A 14310-nucleotide genomic window follows, 5' to 3' on the forward strand; every position below is an offset into this window, starting at 1 on the left:
AAGTGAGACTGAGTGTTATTCATGGCAAATGGAGTGGGCTATATCCTTAAAGTGAGATAACTCCAGAAACAATCAGCAGAAAATAAATGGAAAAGAGATAAAAGCAAATCAAGGTAGGCAAAGCTGCCAGAAAGAAATTGAAGCCAGAAGGACACCAGAGCACTTTAGCACTTTAACAAGCTGTATTAAAAGGCAAGAGTATAAATGGGTTCTGGGAAGAACTAGGTTCAGATATATAGTGTTAATAGTGTTGTGATGCTTGTGCCCTGGCCCAGCATCAAGGAGCCTCAATCCTCACCACTAACACCAGAGATGCCATCTCATATAGAAGAAAGGATAACAAATACACACAGTAAAGTTCAATTTCCCTTAAGAGCACACAGAGATCACAGTCAGTCTGGGCCTGGTCACTCCCTTGCTCTCCAGGTCCCCAATAACACTCCCCACTGGCACAGCTATAGGGTCCAGATCTCAGCCTAGCTGGACAAGCTAAAACCTCCAGCACCGTCTCTGTTCAACAAGTGCTTCATGTCCCTGCCCAAGTAGCTGACACACACACACACACACACACACACACACACACACACACACACTTTGAGATAAGAGTTTATACAGCCACACAGACACTCCTGGGAAAGGCTGGCACAGGTTCTCCAGCTGTGCCCCTATTACCCAGACTATACGGTAGTACCACCTGCCACCACTCAGCTAATATTTATCAGCTACTCAAAGGCCCTTAAAAGGGTGTCCAGTTATTACTGTGCAATATTATTATCCGATTGGTAGTATAACTAAACAGTCAAGGCTTATTAGATTGACTTGGTACAGTAATCACTATAAATATGCAATGCACTCTAGAGCTTAAATTATCTCTACACAAAACAGCCACAGTTGAAAGGTTTAAAAATATTTAATAATAAATACTAAAAATGCAAGACAATACTTCTTACTACACAGTGCTAGTCAAGAGTTCAGCGATCACAGAGAAATACTTAAAATAATTCAGTAGTACAGTTCTGACATCACAGAAAAATACTTAGTCTAATCTTTCTAGTTCCTAGCTATTTCTAAAGGAAAACATCAGTCTAAGACAACTTACATATAGAGCAAAGGCAGTGCAGAGTTGAATGGTCAAGATAAAAATGCTTAATCTCTGATTCTCTCTGTTTTTAAAATCACATTCCTGGTTCCCATTACATCATTCTTCACACTTCCTGTGTTCCCAGGCTAACAGAAACTGCATTTACATTCTTAATATCTCCTTTTGTTATCTTGCAGCTGGTCAGGAATCAGAGCAATAAAAATACATTTCCATGTTTAAATCTAGCAATTTAACTCTTGGTTAAAACAATAGCAAGAATTCCTTCATCTAGACCCATGGGCACCACTGTCTACATCAAAGAGTCACCACATGCTTTACTGTGGTCTGTAAAGTTCACTGTTTCATTTTTTTCAGTTCCACATCTAACAGCAGTTTTTTTTTCCATTTAAGACAACAAGCCTGTGTCTTACATTGATATTTACAAATGATAGAATTATCTATAAAATACTCTCTGGCTAGGCTGGCAGCCTTTACAAGTATGATAAAGTAGTTTATTAAAGTTGCATAGAAAAGGCAGGACCACGATTTTGTTGCTAGTATTTTCCTGATGTTTTACTGCCAATCATTAGCGGACCAGAGTTCTGCTGTGGCGACCCCTAACCGGGAAAAGCTGAAAGACAACAACAACATTTTCCTGATGTTTTAATAGAAGATGCTTAGTGGGGAACAGGTACTTCTGAAGAGATCTCCCAATTGCTTGCAAGTATATTGCCTATTACTTAATTTTTAATTATCGTAGGCTTTAGAACTGTTAAAATTACATGCATAGCAATGTGACAACTGTGATGTTTTTTTTTTCTTTTATCTTAATTCACACCCACCTTTCTAGCCCTCTTTCCAAGTGTCCCTTTGCAGCATGTACAGCTTAGCTAAGTACTGTTACTGACTCAGAATGGAATGAAGCAGAGGGAGGGTAGGGAGTTGCACTAAGGAATAAAAGAAACACAAATGAGTTGTGTTTAGAATACAGTAAGACAGGGAGATTATACACAGTAGAATAAATTACAGGAAATTCAGAGCAATGTAGCAAGGAAACTTAGGAAGCATATTACAAAAGTCAGTTAGCTCTTAGTGCAAATATACTCACTATTCCAGAAGCTTTCAGCATGATGTCACTAACACAGTAACAGATGCAGAGCTGAGCATAGCCAGAGGAACAGTAATTTAAATATTTGGCAGTTACTATAATAACATTTGCCCTTCAGTTTAAAACTATGATCAGCTTTTATAGATCATAGCAAGGTACTCAGCAAAACAACTATTGTTTAACCAGCAACAAGCTTTATAAATGCACTTAAGCACTTCAATGAGCTGTTTTAATGGGCGTCAAAAGCAGCTAGGGGCACTGCAGGAGTTTAACAAAGTTCGTCATCAAAAAGAGTAAGATAACGCACCAAAGCACTTCAGTGAAGCATTCTGTCAACACTTAGATTGTTTTTCAAAAACTGTAGGAAACAAAAGTAAGGCAGCGTCAGAAACTCATACATCAAACTACTAATACTTCTCACTAGTGATCCACTCCTGGTGTAGTCCACTGCACGACTGCCTCTTTTAACTACCGGCACACTTTTCCATGCCCTCAGTATGCTTTTAAAAGGATAAATACATTTTTAGACTTAAAATGTGTGCTGTGGTCACAAACTACTTTGAAACCATCCACTGCCTTGCATTAACAGTCATGTAGTGCTGTGAGACCAGTCAAGACCTAAAACATGGATTATTTAGCAAACACGGGACAGATGGTGAAGTGGAAAAAAAGCACTTGACAGCTTTTTATTTCTTAAAGATAGGCACATTTGGACAGGTTGAAAAACCTGCAGCTTCACCATACTGTTTTGTCTCTTATGTAAGATTATACTTCGACAAACCAAGCCTTTTATATGGGACAAACTGCAACATGTGTTGCTTAAAGGGGCTCAGCATTGTCCAGTGTCCTTCCATTGCTCTCTGCATAATGTTCAGCATTCCTCGTGTGGACATTACCCACAGTAATATATGCTGCTTCTTGCTGAGCTGTTGCTAATTTGCATATCCATCCATAGTCCCTCAACAAATGGCATATTTACTTGTCCTTAAGAATGCACCTAGGCTATGTTTACTTCAAGCTACCAAAAGTAAGCTGTTCACCATTGCAGTACTGTTGACCAGACAACTTGCAAAGTACCAGATCGAAAAGTGTTTATAGAAGTTTTTTTTAAAGTGACATGTCAAGCCACTTCAGAAGTACAGCAATCAGTCCTAGTCCAAATGAAACACATGATGGGAAAGGTAATGCCAACTTCAGTGCTGTTTTTAACCAGATTTGTTGTAGCTCCTCCAAGTATTGATTGGATATACAGTGCTTCTGAACTGGAAACTCCTTATGAATTCAGTTTGAAAAATGTTCTTTTACATCGGCACAGACATTTATTTTATGTTTATTTTATTTTATTTTGCATTTGCTAACCGGAATAGTCACTCTGGGCATAAGAACTCCTTTTCAGTGGAGGCTCGGGGAGAAAAGCTCCACATGACCAATGACAATAGCAGTGTACTATACTATACATGCTTTAAATGGCAAACAGCATGTAAAACATCTGCAAAAACTTTGCTTTTAACCTTTCGTTTAACTGTAAAATGTTCCACACACAGCACTTACTAAAATGAGCAGAACTGAAAATAACTTTTTCACCTTTCAAAATATTAATTATTGAAATTGATGTAGTTTTCAAAAGCATGTTTTTGCTGTCTTTCCTTGTTTAATTAAGTAGATACTTTTGGCACTAACTGATAGCACTGGCTTGTTTAATTTCTTAAATGGACGGATAACCCCATATACCAAAATAAGGATTTATACACAGAGTCATATTTTTAAAGTTGCAGTTCAAAACCACACAATTAACATATACTGATAATGTTATATGGTATTACATGTATATAAGCAGTTAATTTCCTGTTTAGAGCAGTCGCAACCTAAAACTAGGTAACTCCAATCTGTCATATTAAGTGTCAATATCTGACTTTCTAAGAGTATCATAACAAAGCACTTTTGAGGGTATTACAATGATAAATGTTCTTACCTTACATTACTGTATCACATAGCACTCTTTTCTCAATGTGACGTGTAATTATTGTTGCTGAATAAATAAGTATAATTTGCATTTGGTCTGGGTTGTGGGTGAAAAGGGTGTCAGGTCTAACTGACCTATTGAAATAAATAAAATTGCAGATATCCTAAAGTACTGTGGTGAGCCCAAGAGAAGAACAATTTTGCCAGTGTTTAAACCAGTGGCGGCTTGTGCCATTGGACTGCAGGACTGCAGCCCCCCCAGCTGTGGAAAAAAAAAATTAAAAACAAATAAAATATTTATTTTTGTATATACATACTTTAGCTGTCTGACTGACTTGTTGTACTATTAGTCCTGGAACTCGAACTGTGCATTCTTAGTGAGTTCCGGGTTTTTAAACAAAAAAAGGTTTTGTAAATCTGGACTGCTATAAAAGCAGTCTGGATTAATGAAAGAAGGCATCAGTGTGATGCCCAGAAGTCTATGTGGTTTGCAACTGCAGTAAAGTAGGAGGAGTTGGGACTGCCATGTCCACAGTCACATGTGTGTGTGATGTGGGCGGCTGAATGGGTACTGATTGGTTCTCGCTCTCCACTTCCTACACTTTGCGTGCTGGGGAAAAGATAGTGAGAATTAAAACAGTCATCAGTACTACTTTGAATTAGTCTTCTTTAGATGTTCACTGAGAGTTCTGTTCAGTTCTTTAGCTTGCTTTACTTGAATTAGCTTTGATCGGGGATCATCATTTTTGGACAGTCAGTGACTGAGAGGCGCTGAGTGAGAGACTGTCAGACTCAGACAGTTTCAGTATTTTAAGCCAAAAATTGGAAGAAATTGAGAGGTATGTATGCCTGTTGGCTGTTGCACAATGCTTATAACCACATAAGGACTGTCATATATTAATTTTGGAACTGTTTTAAAAATACCTTTGCAGAGTTGCCCTATAAACATACCTTTGCTGGGAGAGGGGGATCTGCAAGAAAAGTTTCATGTTTTTCATATTATCCTTTTGTAAAGACAATTTCTTTCTACAGTAGTTGCATCATGTCTATCTTTGTGACTCAGCGCTATGTTTATTCTGTGGAATGTGGTCTTTCTGTTTATAAAACGTCTGCCTGGATATTTGTTCCTGCTCTTCAGTGTAAATAAGCCCTGCTTCTTTGAACTTAGCAAGTTAGAAATAAAAATAAACAAATTAAGTGACGTCTCAAAATACTGCCACTTGGCACTTGCTGATATATGAGCACATTCCACCTGCCATCATGTAGTAACAGTGACTGCAGCAGGCATGTACATGTCTCTGGAATTAATATGTGTAAAGTTGTTAGTTTAAAAATAAACACTAATAATAAATTTGTAACCAAACTGTTGCCTTGAGATTTAAGCCAGCCCAGGACTGATGCAAACTGTGACTCAGGAGTATTTAAATGTTAATTTTCAAGCTATGAAAAAAAAAAACAGAATTTCAACCTATGTCATTGGTATCAAAGCTCAAAGGACTGTTGCTTGTAAAGAACACATTTTTGTCATCATGAAATTCTTCTCTTTTCTTTTTACCTGACCCTTTAGAGCACTGCATATAATAAAAGCATGGAAAAAGTGGTTCCTCTTTTTCCCTGACTACTCCTGATTCTGTATTATCTGTACTCACCTTTTGACTTTACTTGCAATCCTCGGTTTCAAAATGTGTCACATGATCTGATTCATCACAAATAATATGACAAAAAGATGTCACAATGTGACCTTTTTCATAAAATGTGTGTGTGTGTGTGTGTGTGTGTGTGTGTGTGTGTGTGTGTGTGTGTGTGTGTGTGTGTGTGTGTGTGTCAGTTATACCTCTCAACCTCTTAGAGCAAAAAATCTGGAGAAAGCTATAAATAAAGGGGGGGCTAATGCCTAAAAATAGGGACACTTTAAATATTACTCTTACAAACTTAGAAAACAGAACAGATTTTGCATTGGCATGAATTTTCTGAAGGGTATGAAGCTTGAAACTCAAATGTCTGTCATTATTTTCTGAGTTCAACCCTCAATGATTTATCAATGTGTCAGAAAACCACAATTGTATGAGAAATACACCAAAATATGAGGCAAAATTTGTACAGCTGACAGGTTGTGGTGTGTGTGTGTGTGTGTGTGTGTGTGTGTGTGTGTGTGTGTGTGTGTGTGTGTGTGTGTGCGCATTGATCTCACTGTGCCATAGCTCCACCCCTTTCTAGTTGGCCACACTCCATGTTGGCCCCACCCTTCAGCTGTCTCCTCCAGCCCCCCTTTGATCAGAAGTCACCAGTCGCCACTGGTTTAAACAATATTTGTTGTATCGCATGGAGTTCTATGAATACAAGTGTTTGCATTTCATAATCTCCCAATCCAATGTAACACTTCTAGGAGGCAGGATAGGAGAAATCAATGTAGTTTTAACAACTTTATTCTGCCATTCTCATAGGAAGTTAAAAGTGACAACAGATATGTGTAAGGACTCCTGTAGCTGGATGTTTTTGTTATTTTTTTTAAAAGAAAGTGTTGCAACATTAACAGTTAAAAATCCTACTGTTTACATTACTTGTAAATGTTGAGTAAGTCTTGCATTACCATTCCCAAATCATAGCTCTTCATTTCAGTTTTCCTTCTGACTAGATCTAGTTGATCCCCACATATACTAAACATTTTGTTCTGCAATCAGAGACTAAACTAAATTAATCAAATACAGGAACTAGAGAATTGCTTGCAAACTATTTTGTCTTCATATTTGGATACATATATCATACTTTACAACAATAATTTTACTTTGTCTAGCTCCTTCACAATAAACTTATCAATGGTTGGGATAATTCTGCAATTTTTATTTTTATTTTATTCTAGGACCGGCATGCGTGGAGGGTATATGGAACTGCTGAACATTGACCCTAATGCAGAGGAATGCTGGTATGAAATGCTTTCTGCTCACTCTTGTGCTACGCTTGCAGCACAGATTACACTGGATGTTATAAGTGATCCCCCTCAGCCTGGAGACCTTTCCTATGATACCTTTGAACAGGTAAAAGATTAGCACAAAATTTCTTTGGAAGTAACATGAGGGATATGTCTTAAAAATGTGGCACAGCATGCCATAAAACTATTCAAATTTCATTAGGCTTTATTTAAATTGCTGATGTATATCATTTTCAGCCAGTCTTCAACAACTGTCTGTGGTATTTTAGTCTAACAAGAATGGCTAACTGTACTATATGCATGATATACTGAACATGGCTAACTATACTATATACATGATATCCTGAATATCATGGTATTGGCATGGATACTCAGCCTGAAAAGCTGAATTCCTTAGGGTGTTATCAATGCAAAATGTTGGTACTTCACTTGAAAAGTTATTATTCAACGTATTTCTCAGTATTGTTAGCCCACATTTTTAATACCCACTTTACAGACACCATTCTCAAAATTGTCAATGAACCCCCCAATAACCAATCCCCCTAAAAATATGACAAGTAATTCAAGCTCTACTCATGAGAATCCCATCTTACATTCCTCACTTCACAAAGAAAACAGTAGCAATACCCAAGAAATTCCAAAGTTTTCCCAAAAAAATGGTACCCACCTCTTTAATATTTAAACTGCCATCTAAACTTAGACATTGCTCCGTATCTGCTGATAACCTCCCCTCTGAATTCCTGAAACTTGGTGCAAATGTGTTAGCCTACCCCATCAGTAATCTAATTAATAGATCCATCTCTGAATCTACAGTCCCTCACATTTGGAATCTATCATAACCCCATTACATAAGGGTGGAAATAATGATTTAACCCATTTCCATTCTCTCACCATTAATCTAAAATACTAGAAAAGTGTAGACATACCCAACTATTAAAACACCTTACAGACAATAATCTCTTAGCCCAAACCCAACGCGGTTTCTGCCCTGCACATAGTACTATTACAGCCTTACTTTCTTTCACCAATACTCTGAACAAAGCTCTGAACTCTGGTCTACTGACATCAGTAGTTTTATTAGATCTATCCAAAGTTTTCAACACTGTATCACATACCAAACTCATCCAACAATTAGAAACAATAGGATGTACTGAACATACCATTATATGGTTTACTAGCTACTTGAATGCTAGGCAACAATTTGTCAGATGGCAAAACAATCAATCTGGTTATCTTGTTAATAAAGTAGGAGTCCTCCATGGCTCCATTCTTGGACCTTTACTTTTTAATGTATTTATAATTAATCTCCATACTTTTTAATGTATTTATAATTAATCTCCATACTATCTCCCTACACAGTTCTCTCATCCAGTACGCTGATTCTACCGTTATATTCTCAGCCAGCAACTTCTTAGATCTCTTCAAAATAACACAAAACACCTTCTCAAACATAGAAACATGGTTAAACAAAGTTCAACTACTATTAAATCCTCAAAACTCCAAACTACTAATATTCTCATCCAAACCACCCCCACAGGACTTCAAAATCTACTCCCTAAATAAACTACTCCCTAAATAATACTGAAATTGAAGTCATGAAAACAGCTAAAATTCTGGGCATTACTATAGATGACAAACTATCATTCAAAGAACACATTCTTAACACAATCAAAGAATACATTCAAAACTAGGTAAACCATATAGATATAAATTCTTCATAGATAAACTCACAAAAATAAAACTGGCAAATTCCCTCCTGCTTCCTTTGCTCCTCTACAGTTCCCCCATCTATACCAACCTTCACTCATCCTTAAGCAGTAAACTACAATCATGCTATTATAAAATTGCAAAATTTGCCTCTGAACTGCAGAACAGCACTCACCATTGTCACGCCATTAACGAACTGAAATGGTTGGAATTCCCTCAATACCCTACAGTACACTCAACTAACTCTTGCTCGTAAACTAAAATACAACCCAAATAACTATACATCACTCCATTCTATTTTACAATCCTACATCCCTAACCAAAACATTCACTCTACTAATAAACAGCTTCTTACCATATATAAACCCAATAAGAGAGCTGGGAAAAGCTTATACTCTCTCTCCACAGCAAAGCTAAGGAATGCTCTACCCCCTCCATAACACAACTTGAGTCTATAGAAACCTTTAAAGTCACCCTAAAAATCACTTCCTTAACAATCACATATGTCCTTGTGTTCATAACTACAGACCACTGTGAACCAACACCAATGAGTTCACTGACTACAAAACCCCTTTACTAGATATACTGAAATACTAATAAACTAACTGCACTTCTTTGACTTTATTCCAAAGTATATTACTCAGTATTTCTTCCTTAAGAAAGTTCCACAAAGCAAAACGTATCTTCTTCATATTGTACATAATATACTGTGAATCATGATTGTTTACATTAAATGTCCACAACAAGTTATCCATTTATATACTGTACAAGTTCTACTGTAATTTATTCAAACTACATGACATTGTACTCTGTATATTTCTATCCCTAAGAAATGTTATTTGCACTTGTACTGTGTTCTTACTATTGTAAATCTTATCTTGTTGTATATTTGTGTATAGGCAAACGCTTTTCCACTCGCTTTATTTTAATAAAGTGAGTGGAAAAGCGTTTGCCTAAGCGGATCATCCTTTTAGTTAAAGTTTATGGTTTCGTAGTTGTTTTGTTATATTTGTGTATATTTGTTTAGTTGTTTTTTTAGTAACTTTGAGTTGTTAATGGAGTTTTTCTCCCCGGGCCTCCACTGAAAATGGGTTATTCTGACCCAGTGGACTTTCCCGGTCAACAAATGCCAATTAATTAATTAATTAATTAATTAATTAATTAATTAATTATGAAATCAGCTATAATTTAAGCACCCACTCAGCTACAAATAACAAACCTGATCACATCAGATGAGTTTACATTTAGATTTTATTTTTAAATACATGGCAGTACAGTTTGAATTCGTAGAGAAGTCTGTTGGACATTATTGAGATCATGAGTATAGTTAAAAAGTAACTATTTCATGCTTATTACATTGGGAGGTCAGTAACCACACTGTTGTTTTTTTTTTCAACAAAAGTTTACATTTTCTGTGTTTAAAAGAATCAGCTTATAGCTTTATTTCTGCTGCTGTTGTACCGTTTTTGTGCCTATGGAGCACATCATGGATGTGGGCCACACAGTCATCCTGGACTGGGGATGTTTATTTTTTTAATTAGGTATGTGATCTCTCTCTCTCTTTTTATACATATATATATATATATATATATATATATATATATATGTATGTTTGTGTGTATGTATAATATGTGGTTTGCATGGATTCTGTTGAATGCACAGAATGTTGACAGCTGTTATCCCTGTCAGAAATCAAGTACATTTGTGGTGGAGTGAAGGAGTTACTCAGAGGAGAAATGCTGAACGTTGCTTTTAGTGAGGAAACATAGATGTGGTAGCTGTTAATGTGGGTGAGAGTGTGTGGGAGAGTTTCATGAGTTAGGGTTAGAGTAAGGACTTGGGAAAGAGATCGATTTTAAGTTGTATATGTGTGGTGCTGTGTTGTCCGTGCATCAAGTTTAGAAGTACTTTAAGGCAAAGGGTTTTAGTAACTCAGTGTGTAGTGTTGAGGATAGGGGTACTTGTAAGGTTGGAGTTAGGGTTAGTTTACAATGTGAATAAAGTAGGTGAGGGGCTTGGCACTACACTGATGATTTGTATGACTCTTATTCCACTAGAACAAGTGGGCTGAGCGTCTATTATTCACGGAAGGAATAGGTTTGTGATATGTATACATCCATACATAAAAAGATTTCCAATATACCAAAACAGCTATTATCACAGTAAGTGTCCAAGTCATTAAAAACATTTAAACTAGAGCTTGCTTTAGCATAATTCAATAGACTATTGCATGTTTCAGCTACTCTCCTTCAGAGGACCAATCAGTACACCTCTTATTCCTATATAGTCTTCTACATAGTTTGTATGAGGATTCGCTAGTACTTTTTGATAACCCCAAGCATTCCCGGAGGTACTTGTCTCTAAATGCCCTATATACCCGAATAAGGTCTCCTCTTAAATTTCTTGATGAGACACTGTACAAGTTCAGATATTTAGTATACACATAACTTAAATTTTAACATCCATGGATACCCTTGGTATAGTTCCACAGTACTTTCAAATTTACTTATGCTTGTTTTGCTATAAGGCTTTGCTATTGTTATTCCATATTGAAATTCTAGTCTAATGTAACTTAAAAAATGATTTCATCATTTCTGATTTCCTAGACGTTACAAATCTCTTTATACAATATACCGAGGTCCTTTCTACAGTTTCAATCTCTGTGCACAGTATTAAATATTCACCATTCAATCTGTGTCCCCCAGATTTCCTATATTCCATTTTTGATGTTTTTATCAGCAAGTTATTCTTTAGTGTTTAGATAGTCAATTTAGTCAAGTTTTTTTGCAGACATGCCCTATCTGTAACACATGTAATCAATGTACCCATATAATAAAAAAATTCATCTGAAAGCTGCAACTTAAATAAGTATGGACCTAGGACAGAGCCCTGTGGACCCCCTTACTGTAACCTAGAACTTCATCTGTTCAGTTGCTGTATGATACTTGCCATGTCCTATTTGTAAGTCACACAGCTATCCATCTTATCAAGATTACATCAATACCTAGTTGTGCTAATTTTAGTGATCAGTGTGCTGTATATAACAGTATCAGATGCTTAAGTTAAATTTATATAAATTACATCATAGCTGTTATTATATTGTTATAGAACATTATGTTAGAGGTAGTAATAGACCTATTTTCAACACATGCATGCTAATATATGGTTTCAAGTCCCAATCTTTCCAATTCTGGCAATAATTTATCAAAAATAACCTTCTCCATTATTTTTTTTCACAACATTACGTAAACTTATGGATCTGTATGTCTCTGAGTTTGTCCTGTTCTTCTTTCCCTTAAAGGCAGGTTTAAGAAGTGCATGTCTCTAATCTCAAGGAATCTCCATACATAAATGGCCTAGTGAATAACAGATATAATAGTACAGTACATTAATGCCAAAGTGTTCTGAGGTCAGTATTAGTAATTCTGTCTCCTCCCTATGCTTTGTTTGGGTCCAGTTTGCTTACATCTTTTTTTTTTCAATATAATCTAATGTAATTTTATTTCAGTGTCTGGTTACCTGGATGTTACTAGGGCAATTTATCATCCCCTTTCTGGAGCAAAATTGGTTTGCATAAGATTTTGTAAATATAGCTATACTCTGTTATGTTTGAGAATACATTTTAGAATCTATACATAGTTTATCAGTTTGTACATCTTTACTCTTGCCACATCTTAATTATCTATAAATTATTATGCTCAGTGGGAGGGTATCAGCAGCTTCACACCACCACCTCCCTCAGAGGATACAGACAACTATGCTGAACAGTACGCCAATGCAGTATACAAGCACCTGTACAACTGCATGGACTCAGCCATACCCAACAGAACTAAAACCTGCTCCTCAAGGAAACACAAACCTGTCTGGTGGACATCCTCTATCAACAGGCTTTACAACAAAAGAAAGAAACTGTTGTCCAGGGGTAAAAAGGAACAAATCCCAAATCAGAAAATCTCCCTCCTCTGCCTCAACAAGCAAATTAGATCACTATTGAAAAACTCCAAAGCTAATTTTGAGTTAAAACTAGCCTCAGAAACAAAGCAAAACCACAAGTCTTTCTTCAGTTACATTAGGAACCTCCACTGCAAAGCCCAAGTTTGCTCCGAATTAGTACTTAATGGTACCACTTACACTGATCCTGCCTACTTAGCCAACCTACTAGCTGACAGATTCAGAGCAAACCTCACCCCCTTTTTACCCCCAAAGGGCCAGATGACATCCCTGATACTTGTCCCACACCTCACATCTCCGTAGATCAAGTGTTAAAGGACCTATCCAAGGCGAAGAACACAGCTTCCATGGGACCTGATAATATCCCAGGCTGTATTCTGCACCATCTCCAGCAAGAACTAGCTTGAAACTGAGCACCCTATTCAACCACAGCCTAATTACAGGCTTCATTCCAGCAGAGTGGAGAACCTCCATTTTCATACCCTTGCACAAACATGGTGCCACTACTAACCCGGGAAACTATAGCCCCATTAGCTTGACAGGTCTGATCTGTAAAGCCATGGAGCGTATTATTATGTATCTCATAAACAAGGACATAGGCAATCTCCAAACACTTGACCCCACCCAATTCAGAATCGTCAAGGGCAGATCATGCCTATTGAATCTAGCGGACGTCTTTGAGACCATCACCAAGGCCCTGGATGAGGGAAAGTCAGTACATACAGCTTACTTTGACCTGGCCAAGGCCTTTGACACAATCCCCCACTCGGGCATCATTGAAAAGCTAACACAACTTGGTGTAAATCCCTATCTCATCAGATGGGTGGCTAACTGGCTCACAGATAGGACCCACAAGGTCAGAATAGGTGCCACCACCTCTGACAGCAGACCTATCACTAGTGGTGTTCCCCAGGGATCTGTCCTGGGACCCCTACTGTTTGGCATCTACTTCTCAGAGGTCCAGGCAAAGACCAAGGGCATGTGGCTGACCAAGTATGCGGATGACTGTAAGTTGGGTGCGATCATATGACAGTAACATACTGCAAGAGCATCTCACAACTGCAAATAACTGGTGCCAAAGTCATGGCCTTAAGTTAAACACAAAAAAATGTATTGTCATACCATTCAGCAAAAACACAGCCCCTACTGATTACCACATAAATGGCAACCTCCTAAGCACATAACCCGTGGTGAAAGACCTGGGTATTCAGGTTGCCAACAATCTCTCATTCGACCATCATGTGGTGGCAGTGGTCAGAAGAGCCTTCTACTTGGTTCATCTCATAAGTAAAGAGACTGCATTCAGAAAAAAGGAGGTTATTAGCTCTCTGTACTCCTCCCTCATTAGACCTATAATTGAGTATAACGCCCCATTTAGTATGTACCTCTCCAAACACCTCCACCAGCTGGAAAGGCCACAGAAATATCTCCCAAAGAGAATCCATGGCCTCCGACACCTGTCTTATGCAGACAGGCTTAAATCACTATAATTTTACTAAGTATCATACAGATTGCTCAGAGGTGGTCTGTGTCTCGCTTACAAGTCAATATCAGACCATGCCCTACTAGAGA

General features: G+C 37.4%; 1 protein-coding gene across 8 annotated transcripts in view; it reads left to right on the top strand.

Annotated features, from left to right (window-relative positions):
* The window catches only part of LOC122798488 (alanine aminotransferase 2-like), a 1719357-nt gene that overhangs the window by 789485 nt on the left and 915562 nt on the right, over positions 1-14310 (top strand). For all 8 annotated transcript variants that reach the window (XM_044067464.1, XM_044067468.1, XM_044067469.1 and 5 more), the window contains one exon: positions 7012-7186. In XM_044067464.1, the coding sequence (XP_043923399.1) occupies positions 7012-7186 (175 nt within the window). The remainder of the gene's footprint in view (positions 1-7011; positions 7187-14310) is intronic.

This window comes from Protopterus annectens, chromosome 3.part1, assembly GCF_019279795.1.
Source record: "Protopterus annectens isolate FY-2018-M chromosome 3.part1, PAN1.0, whole genome shotgun sequence".
NCBI lineage: Eukaryota > Metazoa > Chordata > Ceratodontiformes > Protopteridae > Protopterus > Protopterus annectens.